General features: G+C 47.2%; 1 protein-coding gene across 1 annotated transcript; it reads left to right on the top strand.

The window, feature by feature from the left end:
• Positions 1-7,488: 7,488 nt before the first annotated feature.
• Dmrt2 (doublesex and mab-3 related transcription factor 2) lies at positions 7,489-13,470 on the top strand. The gene is made up of 4 exons (XM_036197731.1): positions 7,489-7,839; positions 8,519-9,071; positions 9,944-10,046; positions 12,139-13,470. Exons 2-4 carry the CDS (start codon positions 8,544-8,546, stop codon positions 13,191-13,193), a joined length of 1,686 nt encoding a protein of 561 aa, XP_036053624.1. The 5' UTR covers positions 7,489-7,839; positions 8,519-8,543; the 3' UTR covers positions 13,194-13,470.
• The last annotated feature ends 4,328 nt before the right edge of the window (positions 13,471-17,798 follow it).

The raw sequence follows: 17,798 nt of genomic DNA on the forward strand, positions 1-17,798 counted from the left end.
AAAACAGGACCTGTTAACTCCATCTGTTACCCCTCAGAGACTACCATCTTTGACCTTATCTGCTTGTTACCGGGGACGTGATGTTCCTGACTTGAAAAAAAGAAATTAGACGAGAGAGACCTGGGCACCTTATACTCACAATGCCTTTTGATTTTCAAAGAATTTCAATTTTTTGTTTTTGCCACTATAAACTTGATATTGTCAAAGAATCTGGGTTCTATAAATGAGGAAACTGAGGCACGAAGGATGAATTGTGCAAAACTTCTTTCAGGACCCTGGCTGGTCTACACAGCTCTCTATGACGGGTTCTTCGGCAAGACCGAAGTCTTGGGTACCTTTCCCACCACCACACTTGAACCTTCGTTCTGAAAACCCGTTTTCCACTCGGAGGTCCTCAGCTTCTCAAATCAGTTTTGCAGGATTTACAAAGTGGAAGCAGGAGAGGCGAGGGTGGGGGGCAGTTCTTTCCTGTGTGCTCAGGGAAATCGAGTTAGCTCCCTGTGGAAGGCTGATGGGGGAGTTTTATGTGGAAGCAGCTGGAACAGGATTCGGCTTCCAGGATCGACACAGCAGCTATCTCCGGCTGAGAAGCGTGCTGAGAGGGATGGCCTCCGGTTGAGACCTTGCTCTGTTTCTCCTCCCATGGTGCTCTAAGCAAGATAACCTTCTGGAACCGGCTGCTTGTTTCAAGGGTCAGACTCTGAATCTGACAAAATGTGGGCCACAATGATTGTGATTCCTTCCACCTTAAGGATCAGTGAGTGGAGTGATCTTCGAGGGTGGGGGGCGGTTTGAAAGTAGAGGCGACGAAGCAGCTAGAAGAAGTAATCAGGACGCCCAAGGAATCGGACGGCCAGCGTGACAGTTTCTTCACTGAGAGCCGGACCCCGCCCGGCTTGTGTGGCAAAGCTAGTGGGAGGGAGCGAGAATGCAATCCAGTGGCCACGCGTGTCTCCCAGGCTCGGGGTGGCCGCCCACAGCGCCCCCGCGCGGCCTTCTTGTGCAGTGCACGGGCATTGGTTTTATGGAAGCTGGACCCCTGAGCCACTGGTCCGCAGGGATCTCAGGCGTTTGGGGGACTGCTAGACACTGAAGGGGGATCAAAGCATTCTTGTGGAGCCCGAAGCTTTCCAGGCTGCCTTTTTGTTAGCCGGCTTTCACCCCGTCACTAAATTTTCTACACGAAAGAATGGGCAGGGTTCAGGGGCGCTAGCTAGACAGGAGAAGGGGCTGGAGTTTCCTGCACCTGCGCTCCCGCCACGTTATGAAGCAAGTGACATCTCCTAGCTCGCCCCTTCCCGATGGCTCATCTCCCGTGGAACGCCCTCCTACTCTCTGGCGGTCAGCTGGTTCAAAGAGATTTGCTCGGCTCTTAAAGTTTATGGAGCGCCTTGTCGTAAAGGCGCGCTCCAGCTGGCGTGGGTCCCTCTTTCCCCTCTCTCGATTCCCTACAACCCCGCAGGAGTGACCACTCAGGCAAGTCTCTTCTTCTTCTCCTCCCCACCCCCCCCCCCCCCCAGACGTATTCTGAACGTCGGAAAAGATTTCAGGAATGATCTAGTTCCTTCACAACACCGAAGCCTTAAAGCTCAAGGTCAGGGCCGCTTTAGTTGAGAAACCGAATAGGTCGGGATCCATAGAGAGCTAGCTTCCAATCGCACCTCTCCTCCAGTCTCTCTTCCTCCCTCTCCTCTCCCTCTCTTCCTTCCTTAAGTTTCCCCCCCCTTTTGCCACTTACTCTATGGGTGGAAAGAATCCCTTTTAGGAAATTCATGTCCCCTTTTAGGGCTTGTATTTTTGCCATTTGGATTGGAGACGCAGGATCACACTTCAGTCACTCTGAGGTCCTGTTCAGGCACTTGTCATCTAGACACACAGCCAAGTAGAGTTGGATTCCCTTTTCCCTCACACTTTCTCCAGCTCCCACCCCCATCTTATCCGAGGCCAGGGAGTCTGCTTTGGGCCAGTCCTCTGCTAGGCTGGAGGAGTTGAGCAGCAAAGGGGGAAACTCCCTTCTCAGCAAGTACACTATTCAGAGAGCCTTCCTGGATCTACGGTAAGGTAAGGAAAATTTTGGTCTTTCTCAGAATCCAAATCCAGGCCCCAGAGTGAACCTAAGATAGGGCTAAAAAGGTCTGTACAATCGGCCTGCTGATTTTTTCTTTTCTTTTCTTTTTCTTTTTTTTTTCTTTTTTTTTCTTTTTTTTTTTTCTTGAAATCCATCCAGGACAGACCTAATCTAGAAGCTACAAGTCACAAGCAGGTTGTGACTTGTATGGCCTCTTTGGACCACTGGAATGAATCCCATCTGATCTAAACTCTAGGGAGTGAGTTCTCTGTGAGATTAGGGTCATCCTTGCCCTGGTGGATAGATCTGTTTTTCAGGGTTTTTTTATTGTATGGGGTCGGTCAGTAGCAGAACTATGGGAAGGAGAGAGTGACCAGCAGATCAACATCAGTGCCAAACTGTTTCTGTCTCCCCATCTTGTAAACCTGAGCAAGCAGGCCGTCACTGTTCAATTTCCATACCATTTTTCATGTTTGATGGAGTAACTAGAAACCATTCAATCTGATCCTTTCAGCCTACACTCCAAGCCCTGCAGGGCCAGGGTGGTGGTTCATAAACAAGGAAGACATTTCATTCTCTCTGTAGCTCCTGCAGGACCAACACTTGGCTTCCCTGCCTCTCTTGACTGCCCTCTACCTTGCCGGTTAGGGTTGGGAAAACATGGGGAGTGACATGTGACAGTATCTAACACTTGAACTGTCATACTCTAACACAGGCACAGGGGATGGAGAGTTCCCAAGGGCAAGGCTTGTGTTCTACTCAGTCCTGAACATCCCCCCGCCCCATGGGGGTATGTGTACAAGGAGGCATTTGGCATTACAATCTTCTGACAGCCTTCCACAACAAGGCCGCCACTCCTGGGGTGGAATCTAGGTCCCAATGCCTCCTGGGGACTATTTGGCGTAGGTATAGAGAAGACAAGAGGACTGTAGTTTCCTCCTTGCCTGACTGTTACAGGGCCCCCAAAGGAATTGAGCCCAGCCCCTCCTCCATCATTGTCTCTTGGAGGCTGGCTGGGATTGGGGCGGGCGGGATGGCCAAAATGAGTGCAAGATTGCTTCATTGTTTGTGCATGGGATTCTGTACCCTATCTCAAAGCGCATGCTTTGCAAAACATAGGAAAACTGTGAGGTGGATTAGAACTAGCCCAGTCTGCACTGCCTCCAGCTTGCTCTTCATCCTGTCCCCTACACCCCAGCGAGCACTTGACGATCTCTTTTGAATTTCAATTTCCCTTAAATGCAAGAGCAGGAAAAAGGCCATTGCTCTTTTTCTGTTTTCAGTGTCTCCTAAAACTGGGCTTCCCACGGAATGAAGGAGGAGTGAGGGCTCCTCTTGTCCTCTGCTTGTTAGGACGCCAAAGCAGGGGGAAAGGGTCTGCTAACCCTCCGGTGGAGAACAGCTACTTCCTAAAAGCTCTCCTTGCTCATCTCCACCCCCACTGAGTGTGACAGGTCGTATATCTGATTTCGCAAAGTAAATTGGGAAATCATATCTTTGTGGTCCCATCTGGGATTATTTATTTCACCGTGTCCACAGCCAGTTAAAACTGTCAAACTGTATGTATGACACTGTTGCTACCCACAGGTTTGAGGTCATCTCTAATGAAACCAGAGCCAGTTAGCCACAGCAAAGCCCTTATACCAAGGTGCCCAGAAGTGTCCAACAGCCAATCACCACATGGTTTTTTTTTTTTTTTTTTTTTTTTTTTTTTTTTTAAACTGGGCAGTTTAAGCTGCTGCTGCTGGTGGTGGTGATGGTGGTGGTGGTCCCCTAGGTTCACTTTGTGAGTCTTTAGGCTTGGCTGCCTTAGAGGCCCCCTGGTTCCTTGAGCAAGTGGAGGCAGCAGGGCCAGGGTGGAGATGCCAACTGGCCTTAGGTGGTGAAGACAGGAGTAGCTGAGCTGCCTGACTCAGGGACCACCATTCTAGTAGAGTGTGCTCAAGAGACTGTGTGATGAGTAGGGGCCTATCTGACGCAGGCTTGCCTTCTTTGAAAATTATTTATTTATGTTTGGACAGGTGTTTGGAGAAAGCAGAGGCCACTCTTACCAAGGAAAGACCCCCCCTCCCTTCCCTAGGTCAGTTCTGTTTCCCTTTAGAAGACTAAGACTAAGCTTCTCAGCTGGTGGGTTCAAACAGCACGGGAGCAGGAAGGTGTGTGTGTGTGTGTGTGTGTGTGTGTGTGTGTGTGTGTGGTGAAGGGAGCCAGAAGCAAGTGAGGACAGGCTCCACCTTCACCCACATGGGTCAGCAGGGCGAGGGAACCAGCTCTAACCCTGGCAGTGGAGCACCACAGCAGCTCAAAAAGTACCGCAAAGAACTTGGTGACTTGGAGACGGTTTTCAAGCCCCTTTTAGGGACTTGTTTCCTCACCTAATGAGTCAAGGAAGGTCTTTTTAAGAGGGTGAAGAGAAGCCAGGCTCTTGCAAGTGCTGTTTCCAGAGAGGAGAAGGAGGTCTGTTCTGGAGGAGGTCCCACTCTATCCTTGTAAATTGAAGTTTTCATACACCAGGTCAGGAAAGGTCACTCTTTAAAAGATGCAGAAAAACAATTGACCAAGGTCACTAGTCTGTGGAAGAACCACCTGGAGTCCAGGCTCCCTCATGCCTATTTCTTCTGAATATTTAGTTTACAGAACAGTTTGTGTAGCTGTGGCATCCTTTAGCAGTCCAATAAAAGGCAAGACCACTTACCCCCAGAAGAAGTGCACACAATTTCATTTTTAGTATGGGAGTGTCTTGGACTTGCTGAAGTTTGTCCTTGGGTAAATACCCATCCTCCTCCCTGTCCATCCCTCGAATCATCTCACTTCCCAGTTGGTGGTGGGAAAGTGGTTCCCTAGAGGACTTCAAGGCCAGAGGCTGGAGTGTAATTCAATGGGATCTTGATTGCAGATGTGTGTCCTGAAGAGCACAGGTGGTGGTATAAGGATTTGGGAAGGCACACAGGGAAAAGGGGCGGGATGTCTGTGGGGTGCTGGAGAAGACCCCCCACCCGGGGGGGGGGGAGTATCCACCTGCAACCTAGAGGTCCAGCTGTACTGCCTTGGTCTGGCCCAGAAAGCGCACAATAGGGAGTCTGGTCTCTGCCCTAGAACATTCTCAAGGGCTGGGCTTCTGGGTTTGCTCCCTTGCCTTAGGGCTCCGTAACCCCAAGTCCCATTTCCCAGTTTGGGCCTCATATGACTGGTTCATGTACACAAATACTATTTGTCTCCCTCTCAAGTGCTGTTGAAAGTCTGAACTAGTATGAGGGCTGCTGGGCTCCATAGCCTATTTACTTTCAGTTTAGGGGACAACTACCCACAACCCTGTTCCCTCCGAGTGCCTCTCCATGCCATTCAGTAGCAAGCAAACCTATTTTCTCAACTTCGTTAATATTTAAAATTACTGGTGAAAGGCTAATTAATTATTCTATCTTCTTTCTTCTTAGGGGCCATATGAGCAATAAATAAGAACCAAGCCTGTCATCTGCGTGGTCTGGCAGGGTAGTAGTGGTGGAGTTATAGTTCACTTTCAATTGGAGGGCAGATGCACAGAAACACCCTGCTTGCAAATGTGTGTGTGTGTGTGTGTGTGTGTGTGTGTGTGTGTGTGTGTGTGTGTGTGTGTGTGTGTGTGTGTGTGTGTGTGTCTGTGGTGAAGAAAGAAGGCTCAGCATTATTTAACAAAAACAAAACAACAAACAAAGGACCAGTGCCTAATCCTAAAATCAGAAGAGATGCAGAGGAGTCTCGAGAAAACAAAACCAAGAACAAAGCAGCAGCAGCAGCAACAACAAAAACAACCAAGAAACCGTGGCAAACCCTCCACCAGTATTTGCTGCGGAGAGCTGAGGACTCGCTACTTTCTGCGACAGAGGATATGCAGGTCCAAAGTTCTTGACCCAGTCCCTGGCTTTCTCTGAGGACAATGGGTCTCTCAGGACTCCTCGCTTTCAACATGGGAGAAAACGGAGGTTAGAAAACAGGTTTCTCCTGTAGTCAAGAACTCAAAGGCTCCCATCCAGGTGAAAAAAAATAAGCGCTTTGGTTAGACAAGAAAGAACACAAACGGCGAAACTCATCGGTGTTACTAGGAGGTGCTGAGGGAGAGGCAGCAAGAGTTGGTTCCTGTGGCCTCCGTGAAATTGTCCTAGGGAGCCTTGCGACTTAGAAGTCGCCCCTCAAGACCCCTAGAGTTGAAAAATCTACGAGAACATACAGAAAGCCATCTCTATTTACTTAGCTGGACATCACCTTGGTTCTGGGAAGAAGCAGGCACAAATGCGGCTCCAGTGCCAACTTAGGAGGAATTCAGTTTTACTAAAGGGCTGTGTTTACAGCAGGCAGCTGGTCTTTGTTTCCACTTGGGGCGAGCTTGATTGACTCGGAACTTTCTGACAGGTTCGGATTAGAGGAAAGTTACAATCAGCTCGGAAATTGTCTCCCTTCAACAAATATCCATCACGGGTCTACCGCAAATCCAGGAGAACGACAATCAAGTGTTTTTAAAGCCGTCTCTCCTGCAGAGGGCTGAATTTAAAGGCGAGGCTACAAAAGCGTTGGTGGGATTTTACATTGAGTTTAAGATATACAGAATACAGCTTAAGGGAAATTTAACTTTGTTTCAAACATTTCTGTGAAGGGTGTTTTGAGAGAGAGGGAAGGAAGTTCCTTTTCTTTATAAACACTTATTCACACACACTAAAAAGCAGTTTTAAAAAATGTTTTTGTATAAATGCATGCTTAGATTCAATATTTTTGTATCTAAAATTGCTAATGGTGTGGATGATTTCCATTTTCTCCAATATGAAATGTGCTATCCAGTGGCGCAGGGAAATGTAAGTGACCTGTAGTTGAGGCGGCCACCTGCCCAGCTCTGTGAAAGTAGAGAACTGTTTTGCGCTCCAGAGTTAACCACAAAATACAGATATTTGGAAGACAACTAGGCGCTGCCCTGCAAGATAAGCATGGACTTGTTCATGTGGAGAGAAAGATGCCAGTATGCCCCTTTAGAGTGGCCTCTTTTCGCAGCCCAGCTGCCGGTCGATGGTCAAATGCCAGAGAGAATCAACTCTAACCTTTCTGATCTCTACCTCTTAGTTACCTTCTCGAGAACAACACGGTGCATAAGAGTGAGACTCAGCTTGTTCCCTAGTCCGCGAGATAAACGGCGACTTCTCCGCCGCAATCGCTGCTCGCACTTCCAGGTTCCGCTCCTGGATCAGGGACCCGGCTGCAGCGAAGGCTGGCGGGTGGACTCCGAGGCTGCAGTGCCGGGAGGGAAGCGTCCGCGGTGCTGGGAAGGAGGGCGCTCAGCCTGAGTGCTTCGGCCAATCGGCGTGCACACCGCCTGACAACCGACCAATCAGAGGGCGCGGAGTTCGGGGGTGGGTGTGGGTGGGTGGATAATACTAGGAAAGGGCGCGGAGGCCCGGGACTGCAGTGAGTGACGCTGCTCCGCAGAAAGCAAGCTGAGTGCGCCTGCCGCAGAGTCCTGGGTCCCAGCCCCACCTTTCCTGCCCAGTTTGGGCCAGAAGTGGAAAGCGAAGTCAAGCGACTCAAGCTGCAGAGGACCGAACAGAACTTTGCAGAATTTGGGATGTACGGGGTGAGGTTGCTGAGGACTTGACTCACCTTCTGCTTCTGTCCTTCTCCACCACCCAGTGGGCTCTGGCCTCCTGCTGTCAGATCCCTTTCAATTTGCTCCTACTGCTTGCAGCTCCAGAGAGAGATCCTAAAGCTGGATATCTTTTAACTGGGTTGCTAGCCTGGGCCTCTGAGTGTTGGTGAGTGTTGTGATGTCGCCGCTCGGGAGTCAGGGAGGATATGGGGGCATGAATCATCATTACTGATCCTTTCTGTTTCTGGCTGTCTTGCTTTAAAGATGAAAATCAAGTTCCATCAACCCTGTGCGGCCCAAACACTACTGATGCCAGATCAGCTTCTGCAGCTTTATGGCCAGTGTCCCCTGCCCCCTGTGTCTGCGTGGGCCCTCTAATAATAGCACAGTGTTGGTTTAGGGGAAGGGGAGTGAGGCGAAGACCTCTCCAGAGTCTTTGTGGAGGCTAGGTCAATGAAGGACAATTGGGAAACGTGATTTTAAGGTTCCTTGTAATCAAAGGAAAGCATTGTTCCACCGACAGTTTTATATGCATCATGGCCATGCTAGCCGGCTGTGGAAAAGCTTGACAAGTGGCTTAAACCGGCGAGTGTGTAAGGTCAGTGGGTGACTTGTCTGGAAAGGCCAGACAGGGCTGCGGTTAAAGGTCAGGTGCACAGACCACTTGGAATTAGTAAATTAAAACCTTCGTTGAGTTGTGGATCTCTGAGTCCGTGTTGCCCGTTTTGTAGGGACCAGAAAAAAAACTGGGTAACTTCTGGCCTTGCAGAAGTTCTGGGCCGAGGCTCAGAGAGGGTCCCTGATTGCGACGGGGCGGGTCTTCGGGCCTCTTTCTGTCTCCCTAGAGCACCGGCAACCGAGCCTAGCGCCATGACGGAAGGGCAAGCGGTCCCGGGAGCCGGGGACTGGGAGATCGACGTGGAGAGCTTAGAGCTGGAGGAGGATGGCTGTGGGGCTCCGCTGCGGGCCAAGCCTCAGGGACCCAGTCCATCAACGGCTGATGGGGACGTCGAGGAGGACGAGGACGAAGACGAGGAGGATGAAGACGCGGAGGAGGAGGGGGACGGCGAGGAGCCGGGAGCATCCACGGAGGTGGCGGGCCGGCCAGAGCAGCCCGGAGGACTGGCACCCAGGCCATCGCCTGCGGCTCAGGCTCTGCCAGCCGCCGCCGCAGCCCCTGAGCGCTGTGCCACCGCGGGGGGCGGCGCAGAGCCACGCAAACTGAGCCGCACGCCCAAGTGCGCGCGCTGCCGCAACCACGGCGTGGTGTCCTGTCTCAAGGGCCACAAGCGCTTCTGTCGCTGGCGGGACTGCCAGTGCGCCAACTGCCTGCTCGTGGTGGAGCGCCAGCGTGTCATGGCCGCCCAGGTGGCGCTCCGGAGGCAGCAGGCCACCGAGGTGGGTGCCCTTGGGCCTAGGGTGCGCCTTGAGGGTGCGTGGCCAGCCAGGATGGGGGAGTCCCTTAGCCGCAGAAGAGGTGCAGACGCTCTGCCCACGCTAGTCTGCGGGCTCGGGAGTGAAAGCCGTGGGCATCGCCGCAGAACGTGCCGGAAAAGTCTCCAGCTCAAAAGCAAAGAGTGGCCTTGAAAATATTTAGGTCCATTTGGGACACTCCGGAAAGTCATTAAAAAATATTTTAGGGTTAGTTTTGCAGGTGGTCGGGGAGGGAGGAGGGTGGTTGACAGTGCGGTGTGTCCAGTCACTGCGTTGATAAATAACGCTCACAGAGAATAAAGCCACACGCGGTGCTGTCACCGTGCGGCTGTCACCTCGACACAGAACTTGATGCCCATTTTCCAGAGGAGACAAAAATGCAGGCTGAGTAAGAGTCCCTCAGCCCAAGGCTGCCCGGGACCTCAGTTGGCCCTGGCCCTGGGTTCAACCTCTTTCCTAGTTAGGGGAGAGCCTGCCCTGCCTTGCTAGGCTTCTCCTCTGCAGCTCACTTCAAGTACCTTCAGCTTAGTGGATGCGCCCTGGGGAGGCAACCATCCCCCACAACCCAGTTCTTCCAGGCCAATTCCTAAACTCTCCTTGACTGTGGATCTCACCTTCCTCTAGATGTCTCCTTAAGTATCTTCTGGACTGATAGCTAGAGAAACCCGGGTGGCCCTCTAGGGGCTGAGCTGAGATTAAGAGGCGCTCCTACTAATTTTCTTTGGAATAATTTTTCATAAGAAACGGCGAAACAAATACGTTTTAGGTTGTGGAGAGTTCTAGAGGATCTGTGGGTGCCCCTCCTGTACTCTCACGATTGTTTCTTGTGTTTACAGGACAAGAAGGGGCTTTCTGGGAAACAGAATAATTACGAGCGGAAAGCAGTGTACCAGAGGCAAGTCAGGGCGCCCAGTTTGCTAGCCAAAAGCATTTTAGAAGGTAAACTAACGTCAAGTTGTCCTTTGGCTTTTTAAATCGAGTTGAGGGATGCTTATCATTTAGACCCGTGACATTTGTATGAATCCAGGAAGGAGCTAATCTTCATTAGAAAGTTTGCCTCGGGGAAGGGAACTCATATATGGAAAGTGCACGTCACATACTCGCAGAGGTTTTTACCCCCAGGATAACAGTATCCTCTGACTAGTTAATGTCCGCCTTTGCTGCGCCTGTGAAATTTGCCCCAGTGTGAGGGACGTTCAAAAATGCCCTGTCAGGTGATCCTGGAAGCTACCTTTGGGAAGGAAAACAATTAAAACTCACTCCCACCCCACTCTCATAGTTATTGAAGGAGTTTAATGGGCAGAGCAAGCCAAGCAAGAAGATTACAGCTGTGACCAAGAGTCCCCTCTAGCCTCAAGTTTCACTCTTGAGCGTTGCTCTGTTTTCCTCTGGAAATCTAGATGATTGCTGCTTCCCCACATTTCCTTCCTACCGCTCCTGTCAGTCAAAGCTGTAGAGTGGGAAAGGATGTGAATCCAACAAGCAAACTGGAGGCTCCCTGAGCAGCTGCCAGTCTGGGTCTGCCGGTGGCTTTTTTTTCTACCAATCCTAGAGACATGTGGATTTTTCTTAAAATAGCGATGCTTTCCCAAAGCATTTGGATTTAGGCATGGCGTTTATTATTGACTGGCTAGGCAATGTATTGGCTATCTATCACCAGTTTCTGTGACATTCTTTCCATGTCCTTTGCCTTTATCTAATGTGAAGATCTATTTTAACTACTGCCGCTTCCTACAGTTCAGCTTAAACAGAAGGGCTTCTGGGTTCCTTGAAGTGGGCAGCTGAGGTTTTTTACTTTTTCTTTCTTCTGAGGCTTCCAAGCTTAGCTGATGCTGGACAGTTTTAAAGTTTGTGTCTCAGTCTGTGCTATGCACTTCTGACCTTAGAGAGAGAGTTTTGAATTTGGCTGCAAAGTAGGTAATCATGTATAACCATAGAGACCACACTGATCAACTGAAAATTCTGCCAAAGCAAGTTGAGACATTTGAGGACTCAATGGAAAAAGTAAATTCAAGTAATAACTTTCTGGCAAACACTTAGCCTTCAAGTAGAAACAATAATTTTCAATTTGTCTTCTACTTGCAGATGGGTATAATGGGTTTGTCACTGTGTAAATACAAATGCCAGACTGGATCCTTCCGAAAAATCTGCAAGTGTTGAGTGTTTGGTAGTGGAGACATACTCCAAGCGTTCAATTTATGTTCTATTCGTTTTTGTTTTTGATTTTGTCTCTGTTTATAAACTGTGCATGACTTCATCTGCATCTTAATGACTGCTTGTTCAGCCCTCTTGGTATTTAGCCAACATGAATGAACTGGGGGGTGGTGCTTGAGATCTGTAGTTGGAGATGCTTTCCCACTCCCACCATTATTGTTTTGTCTTGCTTTGTTTGTTCAAGAGGTCAAGGGAAAGCCAGGCTGGATTGTTAGGTGGGCTGTGTTTGGACTAGTTAACAGCTCTTTTTAGTTTTTCTGTGCTTCTCTGTGTCCTCAAGTCTTTCCTCTTTTTCTCCTTACCAATCTTCTTTAACTTTCTTTTTCTTTTTCTCCTAGTTCTCCTTGGATTATCCTACAGCTGTAACAATGTGTACATAATGAGACATCTTTAGAAAATAAAAGTGACATCAGCTGTAGGTATAGATATCTTTTATAATAATGCAAAGAGAAAAAAGATGATACGGGCAATGAAACATTGGTGAAAATAAGGTGGATAGATTTGTCTGTCAATGTCTAGGGACCTGGGAAGAATATTAAAATCTTGGTCAATATAGCACACTTGCTGAAGCAGGCAAGCAGAAATATCTCTACCAACAAAACCAATGACAGCCAGAAGCTACCATAGGGGCACCTTTCCCCAAAGTGAAACCATCTTAAATTAAACCTATGCTTTTGCTTTCTATATTAAACTATCAGTGATATGGAATTGTAACTGATTATCCTGTGCTTTGTGATGTTACTTTTGCCTTCTGGATCTCCAGATTCTTCTTGTCAGGGTGTTAATCTGCTTTCTTTGCAATACTTGCTTATTTTAGGCTATCGCCCAATAACAGCGGAGACTTACCTGGGAGGGACCCTCCCTCTGCCTCCACCTGTTAGTGATAGGATGAGGAAGAGAAGAGCCTTTGCTGACAAAGAGTTGGAGAACATTATGCTGGAAAGAGAATATAAAGAGAGGGAGATGTTGGAGACTTCCCAAGCTGCCGCTTTGTTCTTGCCCAACCGTATGGTGCCAGGACCTGAATACAGTTCCTACAAAAGTGCCTACAGCCCCACTACAGGGGAGCCCCCAAGCAAGGACTTCTGTAATTTTTTACCAGCCTGCCTTGATCTCACCATGCAGTATTCAGGGTCGGGGAATATGGAAGTGATTTCTTCAAATGTCAGTGTGGCCACAACTTACAGACAATATCCCCTGTCCTCACGATTTTTAGTTTGGCCCAAATGTGGTCCCATTAGTGACACCCTTCTCTACCAGCAGTACCTGCTAAATGCTACCACTTCTGTTCAATCCCTGAAGCCTGGGGCCAGCTGGGAATTGAAAGGAACCCGAGTCCAGGATGGCCTCAGTGCAGAACACGACATGATGCCACCCAAACCGGAAGGCTCCCTGGTGCTGCCGCATCTACCGGAGGCCCCAACCTCAAGAACTGACCTTCAGGCTCACCAGGTTGTCCCTGAGAGGTCTGCCTTCTCCCCACCTAGGCGGAATTTCTCTCCGGTTGATATGGACTGCCTGGCAGCTCAAGGGCACGTCTTAACCAAGATCAGCAAAGAAAACACTAGGCACCCTCTGCCACTTAAACATAATCCATTCCACTCAGTATGCCAGCAGACGCTCAACGACAAATCAGGCCTTGAGTTGAAAACACCATTTGTCAAGGAAGCCTTTGAAGGGACCCCAAAGAAGCACAGGGAGTGTTTGGTCAAGGAGAACCCGAAGTACACATTTACAATAGACAGATGCGCCAAAGACCTCTTTGTAGCCAGACAAGTTGGAACGAAACTCTCGGCGAATGAGCCGCTGTCATTTTCTGTTGAATCTATTCTTAAGAGGCCCTCGTCTGCCATCACTCATGTCTCTCAGTGAAAGGCTGCTTAAATGGAGAGCTGGATTTTTCTACAGTCCCAGAGGGGTCTTTGTAGATGCCTTTTCTGTTGTTTTTTAAAGTTAAGATGTTCGTATAAAGAAATTTCTAATGTAAATGATGATTCCTAAGATCCTATGTATTTCCTCTGCATGTATCTTTTCTTATCACATGAGTCTATTTAAAGGTGGAAACTGCTTACTATGCAAATTGTAAGGTTCTATGCTTTACACGGCACCCCAAAAAGCAATAAAAATAACATCGTCTTCCAAAGACCCAGTATTCGTTGAAGCAAACAGCTGTCTAGATCAAAAAGCTCGTGTCTTAGAAGTGTGTCCCTTATTTTTCCATAAGCCTAGGTGCTTTCAAGCACCCTTAACGGTCCCTGTGAGCAATAAGAGAATACCTATAAGCTTATAATGCTTTTGTTTGCATTTTTTAAAATTTGCAGGTAGTGTTAGTCAAATTCAGGGCCTCACACATGCTGGGTGAATGCTCTTCTTTCTCTATACTGCATTCCTGGTGCCTCTTGAAGGAAACATATATATTATTATAGATCTATAATATCTATCTATCTATCTATCTATCTCACTTTAACTTTTCAAGATGGAGGCAAAGGGAGCTTGGGGGATGGAGTCAGGGCTGTTTGCATATTGATGCAACCTTGGTTTCATGTGCTTTGACAAAGTTGGAATAATTAGAAGGGGAATCAGGTGCAACAAGATCATGTATTTGATCGTGTGTTTGGAGATGGATGGATATGAATTCTCTGGGCCCGTTTCTTCCTCAGGTAGGACTCTGTAGTCAAGCTCTAAGCCTCATTTCTAGGAAAGGGACATACCTTTGGATATTTCTAGTTGTTCTAAACACACCATGTCCTTAGTTTCCTGGTGATCACAGATCAGTTCTCCTTATTGGGTGCAGTCCATTTTGCCCACAGCGGTGTCGAATCCCCCCTGGCTCTTGCGTTAGTTCACTAGTCCTGAAAGATTGGTGACAATGGTTGGTTAGATGTAGGCCCTGTCAACTCTCAGCTGGTCCCTAACTACCTGCTTATACCTCTCAAGAGTGTACCCATGTCAAAGGCAGAATTTTCTTCTGGCATTCAAAACATTTATTATTAAAACGTTATCAACGGACACTTGCTGAAGCCTACGGATGTTTATCCTAGAATGCAGGCAGCTTCCCCCTCCCCCCCCATTTGTAAATTCGTTGTAACCCTCTTGTTTTGCTTCACAAGATGTGAAGTGTTGCCTCAGAAGTTTGATAAAATGAGTGTGAGACGGTTGCAAAGATACTAATCTTCGATGGCCACCTGTGGGCTCAGGACAATTTGAGTTCCTGCTTAGCGTGCACAAAGTCCTGGGTTTGAGCCCCTGCACTGTATAAACCAGGCTGCTCTAGTAATCCTGTACTGGGAGGTGGAGGCAGGAGGATCAGAAGTTCAAGGTCATCCTTGGCCACCTATCCACTTTGAGGCCAGTCTGGAATTCATGACACCCTTCCCTTGTTGCACTTATAATTCACGCACTTGGAGGTTGGAGGGTACTGATAGTGGCAGGAGGATGGTGTGTTCAAAGCCGTCATGGGCTATGTAGCAAGACCCTGTTTCAAAAAACCAAAGCCACACCAAATGAACAAAGCAGTCTCATTTCACTTGTGGATCCAAACCAAGTTCAAGTTTCAGAGCTAAGATGATGACTGAGTAGTAAAGAAGGCCAGTTCCTGCAAGTTGTCTCCTGACCTCCACATGCAAGTACATGAACACACACACACACACACACACACACACACACACACACACACACACGTAAATAAATACATGTAACAAAACCTTTGAAGTTCTAAGATATCAAAGTCACCTCACTCCAGAAGACAAGGTTTAGCTATTTCACTGAAAGGGCTGCCACTGGGCAAGTCTACATATCAAAACCGTTTTTGGCTTGTGGAAAGGGACAGGGATTTCAACAGCATAAAGAGTTTCTTGCTTGCTCTTGAAAACATTTAAAATCTATTGAAAATGCTTGTGCTACTGATTAGCTCATATAAACCTCCAGGGATTCTCAGGGTTGCTGCTTAAAATTAGCATCAGTTTCAAAAACCCAAGCACAAACCTAGGTTGATTTTCAGTTTGTACTTGTAAAATAATACTTGGTTTTGTTGAGTCAAATTTACTTACTGTTACTCTTGCAAAAGCCAGAGCAAATGGAGGCTTGCCAGGGAAACAGAACAGAAAGCAGGCAGAGATTTCAATAGCTGTTGAGGATTATCATTAAGTGGAAAAGGTGGTTTCCAGCCAAGTCTGCCCCAGCGTTAGGTGTTAGAAGCCTGCCTTTAGTCACCTGGGGTTTATCTACACAGTCACTCACTTTTGTTTTTCTTCTGACAATTTGCTTTTTGTATAAAGCCTTAAATGTAAACTGAACATTGAACCACACCAGAATCAACAGGGGGAAACTCGTTAGAAACATACCATTTAAAAATATCTCAGTGAGAGGGGGTTCTTTATCCAAAGATGGATTTATTCTCATCCCTCCCACCTAGCACCCTCTCTCCAGGGTCTCATGTAGTGTAGGTTGTATAGCAGAGAATGACCTTGAACTTCTGGTCCTCCTGCCTCCATCTCCTGAACATTGGGGTGACAGGCATGTGCTACCGTGCCTGATTTTAGGCAGTGCTGGGGATGGAATGCAGGGCTTCAGGCATCTTAGGGGAACCCTCTACCAACTGCGGGGAATCTTAATTTTGAATACTCCTATTTGTCAATATTTTCCTTTTTGTATCCAATGCCCAATTGGGACGTCTTCTTTGTCCTATCTCTAGATCACTTTAATCCCATTACGTGAACCCAGTTGGCTGTGGCTATTAGTAGTTTTTCTCACAATGTGAGTGACTGGAATTTTATTATCCTTGAATGTTTATGAGGGACAGTACTTTTCCTGGCAAATTTATTAGTTTTACTGTGATGACGAGTTCTTAGAATTTCAACCTACAAAATCTACCATTAGCCACGTAATCAGAGCTCTGTTCTTGGCTGGCTATTTGCTTTTTAAAATCATCGGGCTTTCCTGAAAGCTAGTCTTCAAAGAACTCTGTTTCTGACATATTAAGCCAAACTCCTGGTTCACTTTGATCATTTTTGATGTTCAAGGTAATGGATAGATTTGGCTTGCATAATTTCTTGAGGACTTAAGGGCTAATAAAACATTCTCCCGTTTTCTCAGTTTAACTCACAATACAATAATACAGTTTTAATGAGTTGTTTTCCTTCCATGTCAATTGATCAAGTGTTAGTTTTTGCTCTATTTGCAGTTTTCAAAAGCTGACGACAGTGTTTCTTAAATTTTAATGGACAATTGGATTTCCTAGTCCCTTGGTAAAATGCAGACTCTGATCCCACTGGTCTGGGTGGGCCTACGGTTTTTAGCAAGTTCCCAGATGTTGATGCTACTGGCTTTAGACCACACTTTCAGTGGCAAATGATTACATTTCCATTACTTTAATACATATCTAATGCAATGTGCCGTGGGTTGTGGATACTAATGCAATGATAATATTATTAGCATGAATAATTCCATATATATTAATATTGAAAAAATTTCCCTTTCTCCTAACCTTTGGTGGCCTGAGTAGGTTAAGACCCAGGCAAAGGTCACAAAAACTGCAGTAATCTCTTCTGAGACTGGTGCCTCTGACAGTCTAACCAATTCCCAGAGGTTCCACCTCTTGACATTCCCACCAGCTTAACATTACCACACTGGGGGCCGTGTTCCTGGCATGTGACACTTGGTCAGATGCACGCAGACCACATCTAAGCCACAATCGTGTGCACATGTCTTTGAAATGCTTTTTGTCTTTGGAAACTGAGTTTTCTCAGGTAGACACCCCTCCCACTCTGTACCTCCTTCAGCTGGTGCAGTATTTCCTCTCAACACGGTTGTCATGCAGAGAGGCTCTGATGTGTGTTACATACTTTTTGGTATGAGTCTGAGTGTGTTATCAGTCATTTGAACTTAAAAGCCGAATTCCAATTGTGTAAGGAAAGGCTGCAACTTGTATTAAGAAATGTTCCACAACTCCTTAAGCAGAGTCTCCGAGGTGCTAAAGGGAAAAAGAAATGGCCGAAGGTCAAGACGAAGAAACAGGAATCCACAATTCCCAGCTGAATAATAAAGACATCACTTAATGTCAAGGCTGTGTTTTCAGTTGAGACAAGAATTATTACAGCCCACCAGATTGCATGAATTTTGGATCAACTTCTTTATTTCTATTCTAGGTCTACTGCTGTGGCAAATTTCCACAACTAGGGCCCAGTTCATGGAGCTAATAGTTTCTGAGATGGCTGGACTCCCCATTATATAAACCTGGGCCAGTGGCACCCACTTACGTTAATTTTTATGATTATATTAAGCTTTTATCATGTTTCACCTGCTTCATTATTTTGGCTTCAAACTTGTTTGGTTTAAACACATTTAGAACATGATAGACAGAGACACCTGGAAATGGGTTGTCAAGATGTAGTGGTAAATGTGCAATAATAAGCACATGCATTTAGAGCCATCTAATTTAGAAAGTGTATTGGCATTTATTATCTCTAGTGTATGACT

The sequence above is a fragment of the Onychomys torridus genome, chromosome 1 (genome assembly GCF_903995425.1).
Source record: "Onychomys torridus chromosome 1, mOncTor1.1, whole genome shotgun sequence".
NCBI lineage: Eukaryota > Metazoa > Chordata > Mammalia > Rodentia > Cricetidae > Onychomys > Onychomys torridus.